Raw genomic sequence first — 22,945 nt, 5'->3', positions numbered from 1 at the left:
GATATGCCCATATGAAGAAAAGTGCAGGGATGAATGTTTATGTGAACCGCTGGAGCCGTGAGCGAATGAACTAGCCTACTCCCAGCCCACACTGGCTCTCCTCACAATGCAGCGGGCTCTGCTGGTGTGTTTGTTGGTGTTGCATCAGTTTGACTCCCACCACGTCCCCTGGCAGCGGTTCTGGAAAAGGAAGGCTGATTGTCTGACATTTTTGACATATAGTGTAGTGCATAAAATATAAAAAACCTATATGCTGTTTGCCTGCTGTGTATGTACGTATATGTGTTTGTGTGTGTGTGTATATAGACGACTGCACATTACACCTATATGAATTCATAGGAAGTTGCTGTGGTGTGGATCTTTTCTGCACTATGTTCAGCTATGTATCAGTTGCTGTGGTTCCTAAATGCTTCCATATTTTTATATGCTTCCAATATTTAGGAGGATTGAAATTCACCATATTAGTTATTGGAATGGTGGATACTATTTCAATACCATGCTGGGATTCAGTAAACTCTTTACAACCACCTTTGATATACCTGTGGGAATGTGATTGAATACACACCAGTGATGTCAGTAACTCGTTATTTAATTACACGTTACTCTTGAAATCAGATTAAAGTTTCTTCTCCATGTCACTGTGCATTACTTTTTTGTCATTTTCCTTATTAAAAATCAGGGGTGTGACGAGACACTAATATCACGAGACGAGAATTTTAAAGAAAACGTCAAAAATGTAAAATTCGACAAAATCATATAACACAAACTTAACTTAACTGGTTTCTCTCACACATTGATTCTACAAGAAGTAAAAAAAAAGAATAAAAAATTTAAATAAAACTTTTCTAGGTCTTATATAGTGCAAACAGTAAGTGCAAACCACAACCAGTCATATTAAGCTTATGGTTTGTGTTTTTACTCCTAAATCTCTTGTAATTTAACTATGCATGACCATAACCAGTCATATTAAGACTATGCTTGAAGTGCAAAAAGAGAAAATATATTGTAGCATCTGGCTAGATGTGTTGAATGGATGGGTGAGAAAAACGTTTACAGTCATCGCTTTATTGCTGAAACAGTCAGCCTCAAACATGCCAGAATAACAACAGGCTAGCAAGCTAACAAGCCAATACTAGCACTCGGACTGAACACACCACACACTCACACACAGAGACCACACACTCTTTCACCCGCACCCCCAATCACACGCTTGTCTTGTATCCTAAACACAGCGGTGCATTTTTAACTGTCAGTAAACACAGAACATTACTGCAGATTCACTATAGTATATTTGACTTCTTTCCTATGTGACATGCATGTAACAACATTGAAGGGAGGAGAGAGGTGCGCATTTTCTAGCTGCAAATAGTAAACTTGACACTATTCTGAGTTTGTATTAGTTAAAGATAATCAATATCTAGATTGGTTGTTCACTCGCTCACTGTGCTAGTTATAAAGTGCTACCTAGCTTCAAAAACACAACGTCAAATTTGAAGAAACGTTTTAAGTCGCAGAAGCACACTTTCAGAACAAGTTCCAAAGGTGGAGGGAAACTTCCTATAGAGTGAGTTTTGGCAAAACTGTAATGTTGAGGCGGCAGAAATTTTAAAGTAACTTAAAAGTAACTTAGTTGCTTTTAAAATCAAGTAATCCATAAAGGACAAGAGTTTTGGCAGAGCGAAGACACATGGAAGATTCAATGCTGTGCAGGGTGCTGAACGGGAGTGAGGATGATATAGATAGAGCTAATGAGCAGGGAACAAGGTGTCAGTACTCAGGAGAGGCGGAGCGTTCAAAGGCTGGTTGGTGGATGGAATGTGAGACATTACATGCCAACAATTTATTAGTAACACTACATTAACATGGGTGGGGCCTTATTTTGCTCTTAAGTCAGCCTCAGTTCTTTATTGCACAGATTCCAGAAGATTGAGATCCTCGTCCATGTGGACATGATTGCATCACACAGTCATTCATGCAGACTTTTTATGAGTACATTATTCTCTGAATCCTCCTTTTGAACACATCCCAAAGGTCTATCTTCTGATAGATGCGATAACTAAGAATACCCCTGGTGAACTCTGAACTCACTGTCAATGTTATGACAGCAGTTACAGTATGTTTGTGATCTGGTGCATTATCCTGCTGGAATTAGCCATTAGAGGATGGAAAACTTGTGGTCATAAATGGATGTGCATGGACAGTATTAATACTTAAATAGGCTGTGGCTTACTAGCAATGATTGATTGGTATTCATGGGCCTAAAGTGTGCCAAGAAAACCTTTCTGATTACATCATCTCCACGATCCTGAACTTCTAGCACAGGGCAAGTTGGGTACATTGTTTATGCTTTAGGGGCCAAATCTGAAAATCATGAACTACCAAACTACATTTCTCCAGTCTTTACATTTTACCTATAATCCTATAAGAGCATCACCTGACGCTGCTGGCTTGTATCTGCATAATTGTCTGAATTGCTCTGCTGCCACATGCTTGGCTGATTAGATAATTGCATAAATGAGTATGTGTATTGGTCTTACTAATAAATTGCTTTTGGAGTGTGTATGCAGCACTCTGTATGGACTAAAGTAAAGGGACATCTCATTTATTTCTTCTGAAATCAAGAGTGTTAAATGGAGTTCAGCCTACTTTGAATGGAGTAACTGTCTCTATTATGCAAATAAGACTTTTAAATCATTTTTTTTATTCAAAACATTGCTGTAAGGGATTTGATTGCATTCAATCCAGTCTGTGAGATCTGTTCCTGGAATCCTGGTTAGATAATGATCATCCCGCTTTCCCAAACTCATTTTAGAAGTACTGAATGGAGCACCATCATTCCAGAGGACACAGTTCCACTGCTCCAGAGCTTAATACTTGGGGGCTTTAGACCTCTTTATCCCTTGTCTTGCTTGTCTTGGTATGGTGGCAATAGTTTTATGTTTATGCTGTTTATGACCCAAAAGTAATATTTTATTGAAAGTGTTTCTCTATATGGACTAAACAAGCTTTGTGTCAGCTTAATATAGCTCAATGCACGCAGTTGTACTGAGATCCACAAACATTTGACATATCCACAAACATAGGGCTCTGTTTTTGTGATTTATAAACAAGCTCTTATCTTCACACAGTGCAGCTTGATTTACGTTGTATCAGCATGTCTTTGGTATGGTACAAACGCAAAAATGCGCCTTGTGCAGCTCAAAATGTGCAAAAGAGCATGAACTAAATCTCCTAATTAATGGGTGTTTTTTTTTTTCAGTGTAACGTGAAATTAACCAATCAGTGTGTCACTTGGCATTCCCTTTAAGAGCCAGGTGTGCTCTGACGAATTGGTATTTTAACAGTGCAGCACTTCTGCATGTTTCAGCAGAGAAAATAGACCTGCGCGTCCAAATATCGGCCTGTGCACTGCTGTGTGTAACAAGTTTGGGTGTATGCAGGGTTGCCAAGCTAGCAATGAACGTCTGACTGTAGACTGTTGTTTACGTTCAATGCAGTCAGTGGCTTACCTGTGTTTTATGTTGCCAAGATAGCAATATGACAGAAATTTTCCTAAAAACACCTTACTCCCAGAGGCATATTCGTAAGGAACTTAGCTATTTAAACGGTGCATGTGGTATCGGTGAAAATAGACAGTTTGCAGTCTATTTAGTGGGCTATATGCCTAGCCCGCTATGTCCATGTTGCACTTCTTCGATTCTATCTGTTGTTTTTCATTAAAACAAGCTCCCACTCCTCATAGGGGCCTTTTGGGGTTAATATCAGCTTGCTGTACACGGCACATTGTTACCCCGTCAGTTGTAAGAGCTTTTTTAATGCAGCCCGGTGGCAGTCTGGCAGCATCTTTATGCAGGTAACCACACGCGAGAGATAAACATTTAATTACTGCACTGTTACTGACCCCAGCAAACTCTGTCCGCCCTTTTTTTTTTTTAAACCTAACTTACTTTCAGTCCTTCCACTCACACGTTCTCTCACGCTCAAGTACACACACTTACGTGCACAGACACTCTCTCCCTCTCTCTCTCTCTCTCTCGCGTGCTCTTTCTCACACACTCTCTACACTACCAACCCCCACCATCCCTCCCCCTCATCCATTCTCTCTCTCTCTCTGTCTTTGTCTCTGTCTCTCTTCAGCTCGGTATCTCGCACTCTCCGGATCGAGCCGCACTGCTTGATAATTCTAAAGTTTGTGCTTTTTATTAGCATGTGAATGCTAACAGGATGAGACAAGTCTCTGGCGTGCTCAGCCCCGCTCGGCTTCTCCTGCTCTGGTAATGAAGCCTCTGCAAAACACCTCTCAAGGGTCTCTGTCCTCTGCTGCCTCTGCCTCTCTCATCTGAAGTACAATCACGCTCGCCCCAAAACAGCTCCAGCCCCGACTGCCAGGACAGACGAGCTGCATATACCGGGATTGACTGAAGGATGCACATGGAGAGTGAAAGAGAGAGAGAGAGAGATTAGCATATGGTGCTGAAGTATGACTCTGGGCTGGAGGCACACTCTCACTCCACTGGTCTTCGTCTGATGATTCAGAGGCACTGTCACTTCAGGCTAGAATAAAGAAAAAAAAAAAAAAACAGGAAAGGAAAGGAATGAATAGAAAAGAAAAATCCCTGCATCTTTAAAACTCACCAGCAGCTCAAAACCCACAGCTAAACGGCCACACGCCCAAAAATAGCCCTCCCTCTAATATACGTTCACTCAGACAAGAGGCCCGAGGTGACCCTGGCTGCCGCAACAATGGGAACTTTGTTGGCCTCGGTTCGGCCTGTTCCAGAGCCCCGAGCAGAACAGAGGTCCACTGTCTGGCGGTCCCGCCGCTTTGATATGTGCCTCGTCCGCCCGCTTCAGAGCCGTGGCCTGGCGCCACCGGCGGGTTTCTGTGAAGAGAGGAGAGAAAGTGCTGTCGCTGTAGAACCGCCGCAGCCCCACTACCTACATCTACATCTCCAGAGAGGCTTCCAGACTGTGTGTTCAGCATTTTATCCAGCCTCATCCTCATCATATCGCTTGGCAAAAAGACATGGCTCACTGCTGCACAGTTACTAGTTACTGTGGCCATTTTTTTTTTTTAAGCCGTCCAGGAAAGTGCTGTTGGCCGTAATCCGATTCAGTGTTTTTACAGCCATATAAAAGCATGCAATCATTCAATCAGTATTAAAGCACTATGGCAGTGGTGTGCAGTAAGGCCCTTCTAACCCTTGAGAGAAGGGTTGACAATAGGTGCATGCAAATCATTACATAATATTTATTCAGGAAATATATATATTATAGTTATTGTAAACTATAAGCAGAAGGGGTACCTACTATATTAACTGCACGTCACTGCATAGAAAGTAGCATTTGAGCTTTAAAAACTTCATAACAACTACAAAATCATGTTGGTTCACTGACATGTAAACTATTTTGAGCTTGATATGCTGCTTTAACTGCACTGAGTGTAACTAAGGTGGAGTGGAAAGAACAACACCTGTGTAAAGCTTTGGCACATTTAATGACAATAAATTCAACTCTCCACCTGTAGGGGGAGACCAAGAGCAAAAAAAAATCTATTCCAATTCTTTATAATGCTGCTTTACCCCCCAAAAATTGAAAACATTAAAAAGTTTACAGTTCATGTCATTGTTTTCTTGTATTTTCGAATGTATTTATTTGGAGTAATAGACAAACAAGCAATGCCATCATACACATTTAAGGAAATTTAATCGCCACGCTAAGCTGTAGCCTGCACGTTTACTATGTTAAAACAAGGTACATGGGACTAAGCACTAGCTAATACTGTTAGCCGCTAATGCTAAAATCAGGAAACCTGAGCTTACTGTAATTAAATGGAAGAGCTCTACTCACCCAAATGAAACAGTCTTCAGGAAGGAAATCTGTGTAGATTAACATTCAGCGCTCGTTTGACTTTAAAAGAAAATGTTTTTAATGAATTACAGTTTTGTTTACTTAGCTGAGCTTTACTTAATTTAGTTACACACCACCTCCTAGCAGCGAGACCTGCTGAATTAGATGGAAAACATGGAGACACCCCTGTTCCTTACTAGTGTCGCATAAAGCGCTTTATAATCCAGTGTGTGTTATGTATGAAAATAGACCAGAAAATAGACCAGATGCATGTTGGGTCATAGAGGACATTTCAGGGGCAGTACACGGGCTCCGCAAGGCTGTCCAGGTAACCTAAGCTGACCACAATCAGATATGATTTTCCTTAAATGAAAATCTAAGCTTTTGTTTGCTCTGAAAATATATGGCTCGCAGGACTTGAATCACGCTTCAGTTCCGCAGATTAATGCTCGGTGGTTTGTCGGAGTCGGAGATGTTAGCTGTAATGGCTGTAAGCTGTGTCCAGCAGTTATCGTCCAACAATAATACTCCATCAGTGCATGAAGTTCTCCAGCATTAGGCGCAGGCTGCTGCAGCGGAATATTATCAAACCATTTGCACAGTAAATAGCTCTGCTCATGAGACCACATAGAGCTTCTCTGTAGAAGACAAATAGCCCCCTGACCCAAGATCTCTCCAGAGCCCACACGGCTTCCTGCAAAGCAGCCACATTCATAGATCTTCACTCCAATTATGGCCTATTGTCCACAGGACACTGCCCAGTCAGCCACATTACCACGGGTCCAGCTACAATCAGCGCTGTCCACAGGTATGCAAACATTAGCATTAAGCTGCTGTGGGTATAAAACCTTATATTTTTCAGATGCTTATATCTTTAAATGTACAGTACTGTGCAGAGTCAGAGATCACCATTCATTTATTTTATTCCCAGTGGAAAATGAGTACAGATGTTTTAACAAAAAAAAAAAAAATCCCAAAAGAATATGTTGGTATTCCTTTCTCCGCCTTTAAAACAGACTCCATTCTTTTTAAGAGACACGCTATTAGCTTTCCATAGCAATCAGCATTTCCAAATGTCCTTATTGTTTTCTCAGTAACAAATTGTGAATGAGCTATACATCCTCCCAGACACAGACTACAGATTTTTCTACTGGGGGGATGGATAAAAACAGAGGCGAAGTTGAAGAAGGTGGAGGCACATTTGAGTCCAATACCAGACTTTCACATTTTCCCTTCCGCTTAGTGTCCTCTCCATAAGTGCTAATTAGTGAGGGAAGCTACAGTTTTCATTTTTTTTTTCATCTCAATTCACAATATTATGACAGTCAACATGCATCAATAGTTTTAGCTACTTCAATTCAAATTCAAAATACTATTTAAATACTCCCTCATACTCAGTGTGCAGTGTACAGTGATTTTTTATCAAAATGTAGTCTCCTTCATCCAAATTAACACAGATTGTTATCACATTGTATGTAGTGAAAGGTACAGTTGGGTCAGTGTTCTTTAAGCACCAATGATTTTCTCAAAACCAGGTCTCTGTAAATAACTAGGGATGCATAAATACTGTTACTGATATCGGATCCGATATGATACTCATGGACTTTTACTCATACCTGCCAACGAGGCCCTGATACCAACATCCAATATCTCGTTCCCAATGCTGCACTAATGAACAGACAACTTCATGGCTCAAGTTCAAATTATATATATTTATTGCCAGATCCACAAATATTGTACAGATATACTCTATATGTACTTTTGTACATGGTTAGACTCTAATGCTAATGCTGCTGCACCCAGCCTTAGTGGAAAACTGGAAATTTAAGCTTATGGTAAATAAATGAAAACGCTTTACGTTACGTAATAAAGAGGAAAAAAGTCTGTGCAGATTAACATCCAGAGCTCATTTGACTTTAAAGGAACTTTTTTTTAACTTTTTTTTTTTAGAATTACAGTTTTGTTTACTTAGCTTAGCTTTACCTAATTTAGGTACCCTCCACCTCTTAGCGACGAGACCTGCTGAATCAGTAAGAAAACATCCCTGTTCCTTACTAGTGTTACATAGTGCACCTTATTATCCTGTGCGCCTTATGCACGAAAATAGACCAGAAAATAGACGTTCATTGATAGTGCACCCTGTAATATTGCTTATCATTTAAGCTTTTCATCACTACTATTTACCACTTGTTCTCTTATCATTTTTTGGAAACTATTTATTTTTTTAACATACTTTTCTTTGACTTTGCTTTCCCTTAGGAATGTATCAGTTGGAACTGAAATTGGTCCATAAATCACAAACTCCTCACACAGTATAAAGGGCAGCTGGCACCTTGGGATGATTTTGATAATGAAGGAAAGGACGTGAGTTTGGTGAATTTGAGCTGACAGAGTTGATGTAGTGAAACCGTCTCTCTAATGATTCTAATAATAGATGTTTGGATGCTGCAGCTGCTTCACTGAAAGGCTGAAGTACGGTCAGTGACTGTACGCGCACCCTCATCTTCCAGAAAAGCGCCTGATGGCCCTCCACGTTCACGCTGTAGGAGAAATGTGTAACCATGGTGATATTTACCTCTACCTCACTTCTACAGTACATTGCGCAGATAAAGCATGGCGGTGGGATTGTTTTCCAACGATCTGGCGTCACGTGGCAGGCGGCGCGTTATCTATCCCCTTTTATGTTGAGCACAAAACGCCTTGAGAATATGATATTGATCAAAATATCATTAGCGTCCGCGCGTAGAGCCGAGAACGGATGAGCGGTTATGGTTAACGCCGTGCAAATGGCAACCGTTGAGTCGTGCAGTCTGTTCGTGCATAAAGGCATTGACATTTTGCGAGAGGAACAGGCGAGGCGGGCATATGTTGGGCCTATACGTTGTAGCGAGAGGGAAGGACGTGGTCTGAAATGTCAGATTGAGCTTTGGGTGATGTGACACAAGTGTTGTGTGTCTGTGTGCCTCTGATGCAAGCGGTGATGTCATATTTTTTAAGTGTGGAGAGCACAGGCATGGCTTTGTGTCTATGGTTGTGTCTATGTATGTGTGTGTGTAGAAGTGCCAGTGTACCAGTGTGTGTGTGTGTGTACCCTCGTCGCTTGTTTTCTCTATGTCTCCCACCGCAACTTTGAACTGTCTCCCTGCGAGACGGCAAAGACAGCTCTCCCTGTAACAAAGAGTTTGCAGTGGGAAAATCCCAGGCCAGTGCCAGCTACAAACATCAAATTTCATTGTGCTTGAGAGGCTCGCATGGAATGGTTGTTTTTACTCTCTCTCTCTCTCTCTCTCTCTCTCAGGCACACACACACAGACATATACGCACATGCACACATTTCCAGGCTGTTTTCTGTTGAGTCAGAGGAACGCCATCTGCCGCACAGCGATAATGGGTCACAAGGGAAGCAGGGTCTGGTAAAAGCGGAGATGAATTAAAATAGGGAGAAAATGGGCAACGCTTGACTACACCCAAGTCTTACCATATTTTTCACCATTCACTTCAGGACCAGCCCCACTGTCAACAGGCCTGGGCGGAAGTTTAATGTAAATTCCACAGAACATGTCGACTACCACTGCGAGGACCTTAAAAAAAAAAAAAAAAATCCAAGCATTCTGCTTAAAGCACAGTTTAAGGCAAGATGGGGAGAATTCAGCCCATGTGTTATGCCTGGAACAGCCTCACGAGCCTAAACGCCCAGTTTATGGGCCATGTGCCGCTTCTTGCTTTAAGGGCTGTAATCTGCCACTTAGGAAGCCTCTGAGTTTGGATTTGTTTCAGTGTGTATGTGTTTTTTTTTTTTGTGTACCATTGTTTGTTTTAGTTTTCCAATAGTTCATGACCATTTATAAACACCTTGTTATTTAGAATTAGATTTGTTTAATTATATGTACCATATTTTTCGCACTATAAGGCCCACTTAAAATCCTTTAATTTTCCCAAACATTAAAAGTGCGCCGTATAATCCATGTATGAATTTTACCAGTCAGGTTGTAAAGAGCTGTGAAGCCTCTCAACCTGAAGTACAGTGTTATACAGGAGTTTCAGTTTAGTTCTCCAGCACCAAGACTGAAGCACTATTACATTAGCAGCTAACCCCAGCGCTAGCTCCTTTGCTATTTAGAGGCGAGTATATCATATTGTAATTTACACGTTTACCGTGTTAAAACAAGCTAATAACGCGCTGGGTTACCACTCGGGCTCACCGGAACACTCAGGGTTCCTTAGTGTAGCGCTGTAGAGCAACATTTACTAGCACTGAGTGCTGCTAGCCGCAGCTAGCGCTGCTAACCACGGGGAAGGAAGAATGGGGAAAACCCTTCAAGCAACGTAGCTAACTAGTTAACTAGTTATCTTTAGGGCATTGAATGTTTTCAGAAAGGGGGCAGGTTATTATTTTTTTTGTTCACTCCTTAATTCCACAATGATGGGGGAGCTGAAATTAGATTTTTCCATTCCACCTTACATGCTGCAGCCTCTGCCTTCTGTTGCACCATTTAAGATGGAATAGGAGATTTAGCTAGCTAGCTAGCTGCTGAGACAAACTACAAGCAATTTTCTATGCTTGTTATGAGGCAAATGGCCATAATACATTGAAACTACACATTCAGCTATGGTAATATAGTGGTTATCATCTTTTTTTAAACAAGGTATATATTCAAATTTGTAGGTTTCCTTAATCTTTTTACCAGTGATTATCGTAGCCCTGAGTTTTGAGTGTGCATCTGAAAAACCTCCGTTTGAATGAATCCCTAACCCTTCCCCTTTCAGCCTAACAAGAACCGGGACACCCCACCCCTATGCATGCACACGCAAAACAGAGGGTTAGGGCTAAGTGGTAGGGCCAAGGGGTGAAATGTGATCGGGCCTAATAATCAATGAACCACACAACTTTGGAAGTGGAATTCTCCATCCATCTGGCACCTCGCTCAAACTCCAGTCATTGATGTCCTCTTGACATGAGCACACTGTCCAGTGTTCACCCTCACTCGAAAAATATCCCCTCACTTATACAGGTGTGGACATTCCCTGAGGTAACACTGCTATTGTATGCTTTTGGCACGTCAGTGTATTAACTATGATATTTATTGTGACTGAAAAATTAGTTGGCCATATTCAAGGTTTCTGTTGCTGTAGAATGCTGTTCAGAAGGGGATATCCATGTCTTTCCATGTCTTTAATCATGGACAAGGCTATGAACAAAAGTGATGTTAAAGTCTTTATCGTTCTAATAAGAGTGCCATAGATTTCCTGCTTGTTTTGTGCATGTTTATACGCGTGTGGATGCAGCATAATCATGATTATGATATATTGTAATCGTGATAATCAGGAAGAATGCTGAATGCTGCAGATTCAGTTCCAGCTCTGTAATGACAGCTGCACATAAGGAACGCGGGAGATTACTGCTGCTGGAGATGCTGTGGTTTTAAATGTTGCATTATCACGAGGATTAGTGAAAGCTAGATGTGACGGATGAGCGGAGAGGGAAAATAGGAAACTAGGAGACAGGGCTCAGCGGCGAGAATTATAGGCCCGTCATGTTTCGGGGAGTGTGCCGTTCGTTAAATAAGGCTACGCTCTTTCAATATTTTATACAGATCAATGCTGCCCCACAAAGACTTGCGAGAAACAGGCCTGCTGGTCTCCGATCATCCATTCTTTATGTCAAGTTTGTCAGGCTCGGTAAACTAGGACAAAGTTGAGGTGGATATGGACGCACAACTGACAACTTTACGTCCCATTAAAGCCTGAAAAAAGCAAGAATAAACAGGTGCTTACAAACTTCGCCAAGCTCTGTTTACCTGCTGTGCTAGAACTTCTTGAATAAATGAATTTATAGCATTGTTTGGCATTTTTATCTTTGTTTTTCTTTGGTATTTTTATGTAAAAATGTGTCTTCAATTTGTTTTATTCAAATTCAGTTACACAAATTATGAATTACATAGTAATTTAAAGGTTTGTATGGCACAAGAAAAACATCAAGCATTTGGTTTCTTTCCACAAATAAAAACACTGCATGCACAACATTATTTTTTCATAAAATCTTCTACTTACAAACACTTCTACTATAAAACTATTTCAGCGACCTAAAATGGTCACTTTTTACAGAGCATTATTGAGTTAGGTAACTTTTGTTCATTTATATTTTTGTATAGTTCCCTATTTCAGTTTGGTCAACAATACATGTTGAGTGACATTAGTGAATGTGCTACAGATTGAGTGCACAAGTTTAAATCACATCTGCAAGTCTTCCATAGTCATTTAATAAAGGGAAGAATAGAAGAAATACAGAGAGGAATCAACAGTGGACTAATTGGGAAGAGAGAGGCCACAGACAAAAGACTGACTAACTAACTAACTAATTTTATTGGGTTGCTTCAACACAAAAGAGTATGAACTTAAACTTTGAGTTTAATTGTTATATTTACAGTAGTTAACTAAAAACATAGTATGCAATAAAGTCAGTGTATCACGTTGTATTAGTTGGCCTGCCAGTATATTTTTTTACAATACGTAGAGTACAAAATGACAGTATTTCTAGAATTACAGCACTGCACTTTCGACTTTCTCAGCTAATTTGGACAATTACTGAACATTCATTACAAACTTTTCACAAAGTTTTTACTTCAGTGTTTAACTTTAACTTTAATTGTCTTTTTTTAGCATTTTGTTCTTTACTTAAGGAGAAGAACTCTCCTTTTATCTCAACGCCGCCATCATTAGCTTTAAGTTTATTTGCCGATATTGTCAAAGCTCGCTGTAACCAAAAACAAATTGACTTTGGACGGCTCTGGCCGAGATGCATGATGGGTAAATTGATGAATTGAACCACGGGTCGGGGGGGATAATGGAATGGAGGGAAGGTTCCAGGCAAGAGCAAAGGGCTGATGACTAGGTCTTTTCCATTAACTCGGGGTGCGGTGCTGAGTGAGGCTGTGAATGGGGGTTAACTCTCCTCCCAGACGCCCGATTCTCACGCCTGCGAGTGTGACATGAGGTCCGGTACCCCATCAACCTGCGTGCTTGTGTGCCATCAAATCTCAACTCAATAAACGGTAAGCAAAGAAAAGCAAGTAAGGCAAATTTCCCAGATTGTCTATGCTATTCGCTTGAACTCCAACCGGGTGTCTAAATGGCTCAGGTGACTCTTCTGTTTGTCTACAACACCCCTCCTCACCAGCACACAGCACCTATTCCATCTCCATCTCCAACGTCACGCTGTCTTAAATAGTTTGCTCTGCTGTCAGTGTCACAGAATAAAGTCAGATAAACTACTCTAGTGTGTTCCATCACAGCTCTGTGCGGCTTTAACAAGGTCTGGGACAGCAAGCCAACTGGAACAAATGATGCATCGCAATCTGAGCCGAATGTGACCTCTGTACCAGTTTCTAAACAGCAGAAGAAGGTGCTGTTGCTGTTGTGATGATTAGCTTGGTAATTTGATCTTTTTTTTGTATCACTTTTCCTCAGTAAATTGTATTAAATTCAGCTTTTGACTCAGAACTTCAGACTCTGCCCATAACTTCGCTATGAAAACACTTATATTTAAGGCTTGCTTTCAAACCACTGGCCTTCTCTCAAACCACAGCCTCTGTATAATTCATTACTGATCTGGCTCTCGCATGATAACCTCTTAGAAGTCACAAATAACACTGACTTCTGCAGCACAGATGCATTGATCAGTGTTTGTGATGCTGACTGGAAAAAAAATATTCATATCTGACTTAGTATGTTAATGATATATATATATATATATATATATATATATATATCATAAGTAGGACTGTTAATCCTAATGTGACTATTAAAAATACACAATCAATCCATACTAAATACGAAATACTATTGATGAGTACACTTTTGGAAATCTGTGGAAATTGAAGCTTTATTACAAAGCTCAGTTTCATTTGCACGGAACTGTGCAACTGACAGACATGGCTTTATTTTATTTTATATTATTTCTATTTTTTCCCATTTTCTCTGTTCTGATACAGCAGCTCACAGATGCCCTGTGCTGATTAACATCATCCTTTGGAGTGATGTGGGGAGAGAGCACCATCTACCCACCCAGAGAGAGCAAGGCCAATTGTGCTCTCTCAGGACTCCAGTAGCTGATGGAAAGCCACATGAACAGGATTCGAACCGACGGATCTTCTGATCATAGTGGCAGCGCTTTAGACCGCTGGACCACTCAGAGCCCCCAAACTGACAGACATGTCTGAATACATTGTATCACAGTTAGAAAAGGTGATGGCCATGCTAGTTCTAAAATAGCATAACTAAAAATACTGTATGTTGAAGTGTGGCTAGTAATAGGCACTAAACATCCATCTTACGATTAATAAAATAAAAACCTGACGTAAGCTTCTTCCAACCTACCCAAATCTAACTATAGATGCAACAGCCTAAATGAACGACATGGGCTTTCAATTATTGTCTGTTTTTAAGAATTTTATGCTGCTTTTTGTTTAATTTTTTTGGTAATTACATTGATATAGCACTTTTTGGCGTTGCATTGCTTATTTGAGATTTGTTTAATGTACGAGGAGCAGGGAATCCATAATATATCCATAATTTATGTGGTTTGAAAATGCATCATAAATCTTACATACACTTTCTGTAAGGGCTTTCCTCTGAGGATTCACTGAAGTGATTTTTCGACAGAAACAGAACAAATTGAAATCATTTGGCCGAATGCTGGATACAGAATACTGAAAACTTGTTTTCTGCAGATTTTCTTTAAATATGCCACTTTTTGACCATTAAATATATTACTAGGGCTATCAAGGTTAAAGCACCAAGGCACGCAATTAATTTGGAATCAGTAAAACGTTAATATTTTTCTAACGCAATTAATTACACTACTAAGTTTGACCCAACTTCTGCCGTGATCTACCTTAAACAGTCTTGGTGCTTCTAACGGGGAAACAGCGCAGTAAGGTAGGGTATAAAGTTCAGGATGCACTTGTATCTGATTGATGCTTGAAACTCAGTGAAGTTGACTGACTCTTAGGCCTCACACTCATCCCATTGGTCGCACTGAACAGGAAACTTAACAGATAAATGGTGTGAAAACAAAAAAGGATTCTGGGAAATTGAGTTCTGTTACTTTTAACACGAAAAACAACAAAAAGGAATAGATAAAAATACACAGGACATTTTTGAGGGTCCTACACTTTATTCTTTTATTTTATTTTCATTTAAATATCCACTAGAAGGCGTGTGATTAATTGTAGTTAATAACAGAATATTGTTGGGATTCATCTGATTAAACCTTTTAATTGATTGACCACTATAAATATAGAACATACAAATAAATGTTTTTTGCTCTTCTCTATAGTAAAAAACACAATTACTAAAACTACCACATTAAAAATATTTATTTAACACATTAACATTTAAGCAGACAGACCAACACAAGTCTGTGCACAAGACATTTATCTTTTACCTATTCTGATCATCAGTTTATTTTATCAGTGCTGTTCTGGTCACACATTTAGTTACTCTAGCAGTGCAATTTTAATCATAAATTTACCTCAGTAGTGCTTCACAAGTCAGAGTGGGGTACAGGCATGTTGCTGCTGCTGCTTCTAACACTGAAATATGACTTTATTTATAAAAGAGCTATTATTCAGTCTAAATTATTTGACCTCTTCAAATATGCTGTATTTTGGCTAAACATCAGCATTTTCGTCCGCATATTTTTGGTCTGCCAAATCAAAATTCTAAGCATATTGATCAATAAGACCAAATGTAGTTATTTTTTTTTTATCAGTAATGTGTTCCAAAAGCATAAACAGTAGTAAGCTGTAACCTATTTACTCAGGACAAAGCTTCACACCTCTCATTCAGACTGTTGCAGTGCTGCTGGGTATTATGGGACTGGCTAACACCTTGCTTGTGTTTTTCCTTCCAGGCTGCAGGTCTTTCTCCTGGGGAGAATCAGACACCTGGCCTCCTTTTGGCTCCTGGGGTGAGATGGGGCCAGACGCCTATCAACCAGTCCACACCATGGGAAACGGACGAGCCTCCAGCCAAACAGCACAGAGAGAGCGACGCCACCGGTACGCTGTCCTCACCTCACTGTTCCACCTTTCTTCTGCTCCAGTCTGCTACACTACAGGACACTACTAGTAGTGGGCAGCTTTATTTTGTGTGAGAATAACAATGCTCCATTATTAAATTGAGCACAAGAGCAAGGAAACAAAGCCACAGTCAGAGTGTGAGATTTAAACACTGAGGAATATGAAACTCAATAGAGTAAGGGTTAGACACTGAATGTTTCAAGTGTCCTCCTGCAGAGAATAAGCTAACATTCGCTGGCCTTGAGCTGTCAGTTTCACCCTGTTATTCGGGAAAACTTCATCCGCTAGTGTGTTAAATCATTCAAGTATCAGTGAAAGAACCATTGAAGCATATGAGAGGGTTTCTGAAATGAATGAGCATATGTGTAGCACACATACTGAGTCTGATATCGACATAGATGGTCGGATTAGACACACCAGTGAATTATTGAAGAACATAATTATTCATTTATTTATTTAATAGAACACACGCCAAGGATTCACCAGCAAGCTAAATGGAATTCCTTTAATAAGGGTATTGAGTGACATATCGTAGCCCTGTTTATTTCTAATTTTTTCCTCATTTTCTCCCCAATTTCCGGCCAATTACCCAACCCACTCAAAAGGACTCCCCCACCACTATTGATGCCCCAACATGAGGAGGCACCTACTCTTTTCCAACTGCTGTTGATGCAGCATTGCTGAGTAGCATTACAGCGCACTCTGAGGAAAACACAGCGACTCGGTTCTGATACATCAGCTCACAGATGCCTTGTGCTGATCGACATCACCCTTTAGAGTGATGTGGGGAGAGAGCACCATCTATTGTACCCACTCAAAGAGAGCAAGGCCAATTGTGCTCTATCAGGACTCCGGTAGCTGATGGCAAGCTACATGAACAGGATTCGAACCGGCGATATTCCTGATCACAGTGGCAGCATTTAGCCCAAAGCTGGACCACTCAAAGCCGTAGCCCTGTTTAAACGGGAATGAGAATTAATCTGTTTCTATAGAAGCTGCGATAAGGATGAAGGGTGCATTGATTTGAGTTGATTTTTGTTGAATGAATGGACATTGCTTTGACATTGAATTGGGATATTCTGTGTTTTCTGGTGGAACAATGGCTTAGTGGTTAGTACGTTCATTTCCCAGTGCAGGGGTTCTGGGTTCAAGTCCCTATCTGCGTGGAGTTTTTATGTTCTTCCTGTGTCTGAGTGGGTTTCCTTCAGGGGAGATCAAGTAGACCAAGTAGAAAACTGGTGCGTGAGCGTTTGACTGTATGCCCAGATATGGATTGGCACTCTGGCCGATGCAGTCTTCCTGGTGGACGGTTGTTTCCGGTTGAGAGTACGCTGAGTGCGATTGGCTGCTGCTTCCTATCAGTGTGTGCAATCAGAGTGTGTAAAATGTAATTGTAAGCATCTTTTAGTTCCTTGAGTGTCAGAAAGGCGCTATATAAGTGTAATTGTAAGTAAGAAGGTAAGTAAGTAAATTCTGTAAAAGGTGTGCGTTTAGGACAATGCCCCACCCAACCCCCACCGAGTGTTGAAATTTGTGGGCTGAGTGTCTCGCAGTAGGAGTCATTGCTAGCAGTGTAACGCAGCGGCCAGCTCTGAGACCCAACACCATTAGCTCCAAAACCAGCTCCAGCTTAATTTAACAGAACTACATGGATTCCACTAACAGCTCTGCTGAAATTAATAAGGCACAACTGCAAAAAAACAGTGAAAAGGATCTTGTGTTTTTTTTTTTTTTTTTTGCTTTTTCCCCAAACTTGCATAGAGTCTACACACGTTTTATTTATTTATTTATTTTCCATCATCACTGTTCGTTTCCCTCATTTATAATTCCGTTCCTTATTGATTGAGAAATTGGAAAAGATTGAAACAGAATTCTCTGAAAGGCCGAAAGAGCACGGCGATATTTCTTCCTCACACATTTTAATTATGGGGTACAAGAGAGCAATCAAGACTGGGATCCATTTCATGTTAATGCAATTACTTTTTTCTCTTCTAAAACCTTTCATTAGCTTTGCAGCCCAAGACTGCAAATATGAGTGCATGTTGGGCAGTGCTAATGAGTTCAGGCTTTTTAATTTAATTATGCTGCAGAAATCTACAGGACCCCTTTAATACCAGCGACAAAGAGCGACCATATGGGTGATCTCATGCACAGATTTCTCCAATATCTGATGATATTATAGCTTCCTTTTTTCTGTTCTGTCTTTTGACTGCTGTGTCCGGCCTCTCTTGCTGTTTTATTCATAGCTGGGATGAAATTGGTGGACTTTTGGGAACGAGGAATTCTATGCTTTCTGTTATGATTAGCCTTAAGATTCCTCTGAATAATGCAGATAAAATACTGGTGCAGACAGGAGTAGATCATCTATTCCCACTAGCATCTTTCCCTCTATTGACTGTACAGCAGGATGAGGGCCAATTTCATGAATAATGTTTTTTAATCTTCTTCTTTTTTTTTCCCGGACTAGTTGAACATACCCCATAGACCTTCTTGAGCTATGTTCTATTTTTGTTCCTCTTCCGGAAGAAGGAGGGCACCGGTCCAATGTGGCTGCATATTCATGAGATTATTCTGGCCTGTTGTGGTTCTGGCTAAGCCCTCCAGTAAGTCAGCCACCTCTCCTGTTCTGATCCACAGACCCGTGGCACCCAGAACCAATTGGCTGCTGTGGCTTCGATTAGCTCCTATCAGGGTGAACATATTCTGTGTTCAGGAGGAGAAGTTTTCGACCCTGAGTACTCTGTCTAAGAATTCTCACCTAGCGCTAATATTCAATCATGCACGCATTAATTAGTGAATTTTTTAGCTAATGCTTTTCTCTGGGGAGGAGCCAGTCTCAGTTCTATGGAAATAAATGTGGGTTAATAGTGGAAATGCTAAAATAAGATGAATGAGTTGCTTTCTACAGCATTTTTGTTTCCTGGTATTAAGCAGCCTGTTTTATTAGTAATGTCCACACATTTTTTTTCTTTTCCTCAAAATAAAAAGTCATGATAAACAGAACAATATGTCCCCTTCATAAACAGCCAACAGCACTGTTCTTTCTGAATTGTGATAAATAGACTCCCTTTCTTTCATAAAAACTGAAAAACTCACTGTGAAAAACTAAAAATTGTCACATAAATTTGTTTTGCCAGACATGCAGCTTTGGTTTTGTACAAAATGGCCCATAACAGAGTGGCCAATAACCCACTTCACCCCTTCCATTTGGCACAGGCACACAAGCCGGGCAAAATTTGCCACCTCTTTCTAGAATAACAGACAGCTGTAAAAACAAATGCATCACATGAGCATTCAATCCTGGCATCCTAATCTGAACTCTACTGCTGCACTATTTCATGCTCATGGTCACACAAGCTCTTTCAGTAATTTCTAGGTTTAGTATTTAGTTTAGGTTTGCATGTAGCATAGGTCAAATTGCTACAACTCTGGATTCTGATCATTGCCTATGTGATATTCATAGTTTAATCACGTGTAACCTCTTTGTGTTTATAACTAACTAATAAATTAGCCAATCAATTTTCTTCAAATCAAGGGGTTCACAAGTCATGATATTCTCTCTTCTTCTTCTTCTTCTTCTCCTTCTTCAGGGCCTCCGTGGGTGCCTCCGGTGGTTGCGGTCAGTCAGCCCAGCCTGTTAGCCCACTCCTACGGGATGCCTCAGCCCCCGGTCTACAGCCAGGGAGTTTCTGTCCAGTCTCCAGTCATAGGTGTAACCCCAGCCATTCAGACCCCAGTAGTCCCCCATCATCCCCTCATGACCGCCCACTTCCAAGTACCCCCCCACTCCGCACAGCCCCCGCACGGCCTGGTGCTCAGCCTACCGAACCAGTCGCCTTACGCCACCAGCCAGCCGCCCATCGCCCCGTCGCCCTTGACGACCGGAGGGCAAGTAGCCCACCCGGCCCCTCAGACCGTATTGGGCAACGGTCACCTGACCCACCCGCTCATGCAGCCTCCCGCTTTGCCTTCTGCCGCACTGCCGCTCACCAACGGGCAGGCAGCCCCTCATCCCCCGCCGGCCTCAGCTAATCAGGAGGGTCCAAACGGGCTTCAGATGCTTCGTACGGTCGGGATGGGGAAGTACGAGTTCACAGATCCCGGACACCCTAAAGGTAAGAGACTCCAGCTGCTTGAGAACACAGCTCATGTTGGCCTTTGGAAAATAATGAACATGCCTCCAGGTTGTCACATAACGTCTTTTCCAGGGAATAGCATTTGATGCCGGCAATGAAAGAGAACCGCAAAACATGCTGGTGGGATATCGTTAAAATAGTCCCTCAGAAACGCCGGCCTCCGGAATCAAAGCGCTTCCAAGGTGATGGATTTCACTCAGCAATAACAAATGTCACTTAAACAGTACTCCTCTCCCAGAGAACGCACACGCCGCCTTCTGAGAGCCTCGCGCAGTGAGAACTTGACTGGTTCCACAGCAATAAATTGTTGTTTGCATAAGATAACCTTGGGCTAGGCTCTGTCAGACCAGAAACAGATGTTCACTATTCCCTCAGCAATTTTCGCATTTAATGAAGCTTTTAATCTAGGTTTAGATTGGCTTTCTAAACTCATTTGATTTTTTATGAGATCTATAAAATGTCTGCAATTTACTTTTCACACACTGAAGCGACTTGCAATTGTCTTTTAAGATACAAAAAGACCAATTAAAGCCGACATTAAGGATAGTTTGTGGATTTAAATGGACAGCTAATGCACAGCTAATGGAATGTTTTTTTTGAGCTTGGTTGTGCTCTTGGCCAAAGTTTATTTTACCTACAATATGACTGATAAAATTGCATATAAACTATAAACCAGGGTTCATACGTTTTAACCAATAAATTTCCATGACTTTTTCATGTTCATACGACCTTTAAAACACCAGTGCAGACATGGACAATAAAACCAAAAATCACCTAAAATTATAATGATAAAAAAAAAACATTTTTAAGCAATGTTGACACAATCTTCAATAATAATAAAATATGTGTCGGATCCCGAGAGCTCCATTGTGTAGGGCTATATTACTGAACTAACTCTGAGCTTATATATGTGATGTATTATATATGTGATGTAGCTCAAAATAGCTTTTTTCAGTCGGTAAATGAAAAAACACACATTTGTAAATTGCAAATTTCCATGACTTTTTTTTTTTTTCTAAACTTATCCAGGCCTGGAAATTTTCCAGGTTTTTCATGACTGTACGAATCCTGATTAATTCTCAGAGTTAACTGTAAATATGATTAATTTAAATCTAATTATTTTAAGTTTTCAAATATATGCACATTATTTTTTAATAATTGCCTCCCCTGTAGTGAAAATACTTTTAATTATTATATAAGACCCTGTTGTTTTGCTTTAAAACACATAAATTACAGTTCCTTGTCTATGAACTTAATCATTCTCAATGTCAGACTAAAGCAATCTCAAGCATTTTTGGATGCACTTGTTATTGAAGGACTGTTCCTGGAGGGCATGGGATGGCCTATCATTCACTGCATGTTCCTCTTGGTACCTTTCAGCTCCTAAGAGCCCTTGTGGTAGAGGTGACGGAGAGGTCTAGGGTGCAGTGGGGTTTTAGCGCCGGGTCCCCTGCTGAGAGAGCTTTCTGAAGGAGGCTGGGTCCTTCAGCGCACGGCGTACAGCTGCAGCGGCATGAGAAGTGCCTCTCTTTCCCTTCTAATATGATTGCGGTGTTGCTAAGGGAAGCAGGCTGAAAAGGTTAGCTCTGATAGCACAAGCTGACATGGGACAAAGTGAAAAGTGCCCTGGCTGTGCTCCACTCTTAATTTAAGAAGAGCGTGACCAATGGCGTGCCCAGGTTTGGCGTTATAATATATAAAATTAGTTTTCAAAATTTGACTTTTGTATTTAAAATTAGTAAACACAATCCCTGTTACTAATGCAATGTAATACAATATAATACTTACAGCAAATCATATGGCAAAATTACTCTTTCATAACCAAACAATTTCATTACATTCAATTTTTCAAAAAAGAATAATAAAAAAATAAATATATAATATTGTCTGTGTAAAATATTGGACACCTAGGCATTAAAGGGGTTTGTGCAGCATTCCTTTGACTAATTATAATCTTTGTTTATTTATTTTACAAGGGAAATGTCAACTATATCCTCACCATGACACAAAGCAAAAGTGCCGTGAACTGATGAAATCAAATTAGACGTATTTGACCACAATCAACAAAGTTTCCAATTTCATGAGTTCAAATATGAAATGACACCATGCTAACTGTTAGTAATGAGGGTGAATCTGTAATGCATTAGGTTTATGTTGCCCTAAACAAAATACTCCTCAAAATAGCAGCAAATCGTGAATAACAATGTCCAGACATGTTAAAACAAGCTGAAACGAGCTTTAAAAGTGCTTTACTCGCCTAAATAAACTGTTTGCAGAAGAGATAAGTGTGTTGATTAATCTAGGGCTCGTCAGGACAACAACGTATTTATAGCTACTTAACATCAGCATGAATCGTGTGTTTAAAGTGGGGCTCCGAGCTTCCTGGGTCAGCAAAGCGTGCGGTGCCTTACGTAGGTGTTCCACTGTTACCTGTTGAGCTTTTATTTTCTTTGTTACTAATTGTAAAGAAATTACATTTAATAACACCCTTTTTAGTCTCTATCATAATAATAATGTCCTACATGTTATAATTGCATTTCATCACATCTAAAACATAGGTTTAAATAACATATTGAAATAAATTAGCAGATTCAAATTATAATATAAACTTCACACTGAAATAAGTTAAATTAAAAATAAATTAAAAGGTTGTATTAATATCATTTTAGACCAGCTATTTGAATTTTATGTAGTGTTACATATTTAAAAGCAGATCTCATAGACTCTCAGAGTCATTAAAATGTTCTTTCCTCATTTTTACAGTGTACAGTTGGAACTAAGTCAGAAAACACAATTACACATTGTGTTACAATGTTGACATGCATATCGTGCTTTAAAGGGTTTATTACATTTATTCATGACTGCACGCTCTCCCGC

The 22,945-nt window shown here is 40.3% G+C and overlaps 1 protein-coding gene across 2 annotated transcripts in view; it reads left to right on the top strand.

The window, feature by feature from the left end:
• Window positions 1-22,945, top strand: part of LOC103024968 (kelch-like protein 29) — a 323,277-nt gene that overhangs the window by 159,654 nt on the left and 140,678 nt on the right. Inside the window, exons 1-3 of one of the 2 annotated variants that reach the window (XM_049482708.1) lie at window positions 13,888-14,094; window positions 15,764-15,911; window positions 19,523-20,047. In XM_049482708.1, the coding sequence (XP_049338665.1) occupies window positions 14,062-14,094; window positions 15,764-15,911; window positions 19,523-20,047 (706 nt within the window). In that variant the 5' untranslated portion in view covers window positions 13,888-14,061. Of the gene's footprint in view, window positions 1-13,887; window positions 14,095-15,763; window positions 15,912-19,522; window positions 20,048-22,945 lie in introns of those variants that run through there. The other variant, XM_007229706.3, reaches the window with a different exon arrangement.

Source organism: Astyanax mexicanus, chromosome 1 (genome assembly GCF_023375975.1).
Source record: "Astyanax mexicanus isolate ESR-SI-001 chromosome 1, AstMex3_surface, whole genome shotgun sequence".
Lineage (NCBI taxonomy): Eukaryota > Metazoa > Chordata > Actinopteri > Characiformes > Acestrorhamphidae > Astyanax > Astyanax mexicanus.
This window is presented reverse-complemented; position numbering and strand designations above follow the sequence as displayed.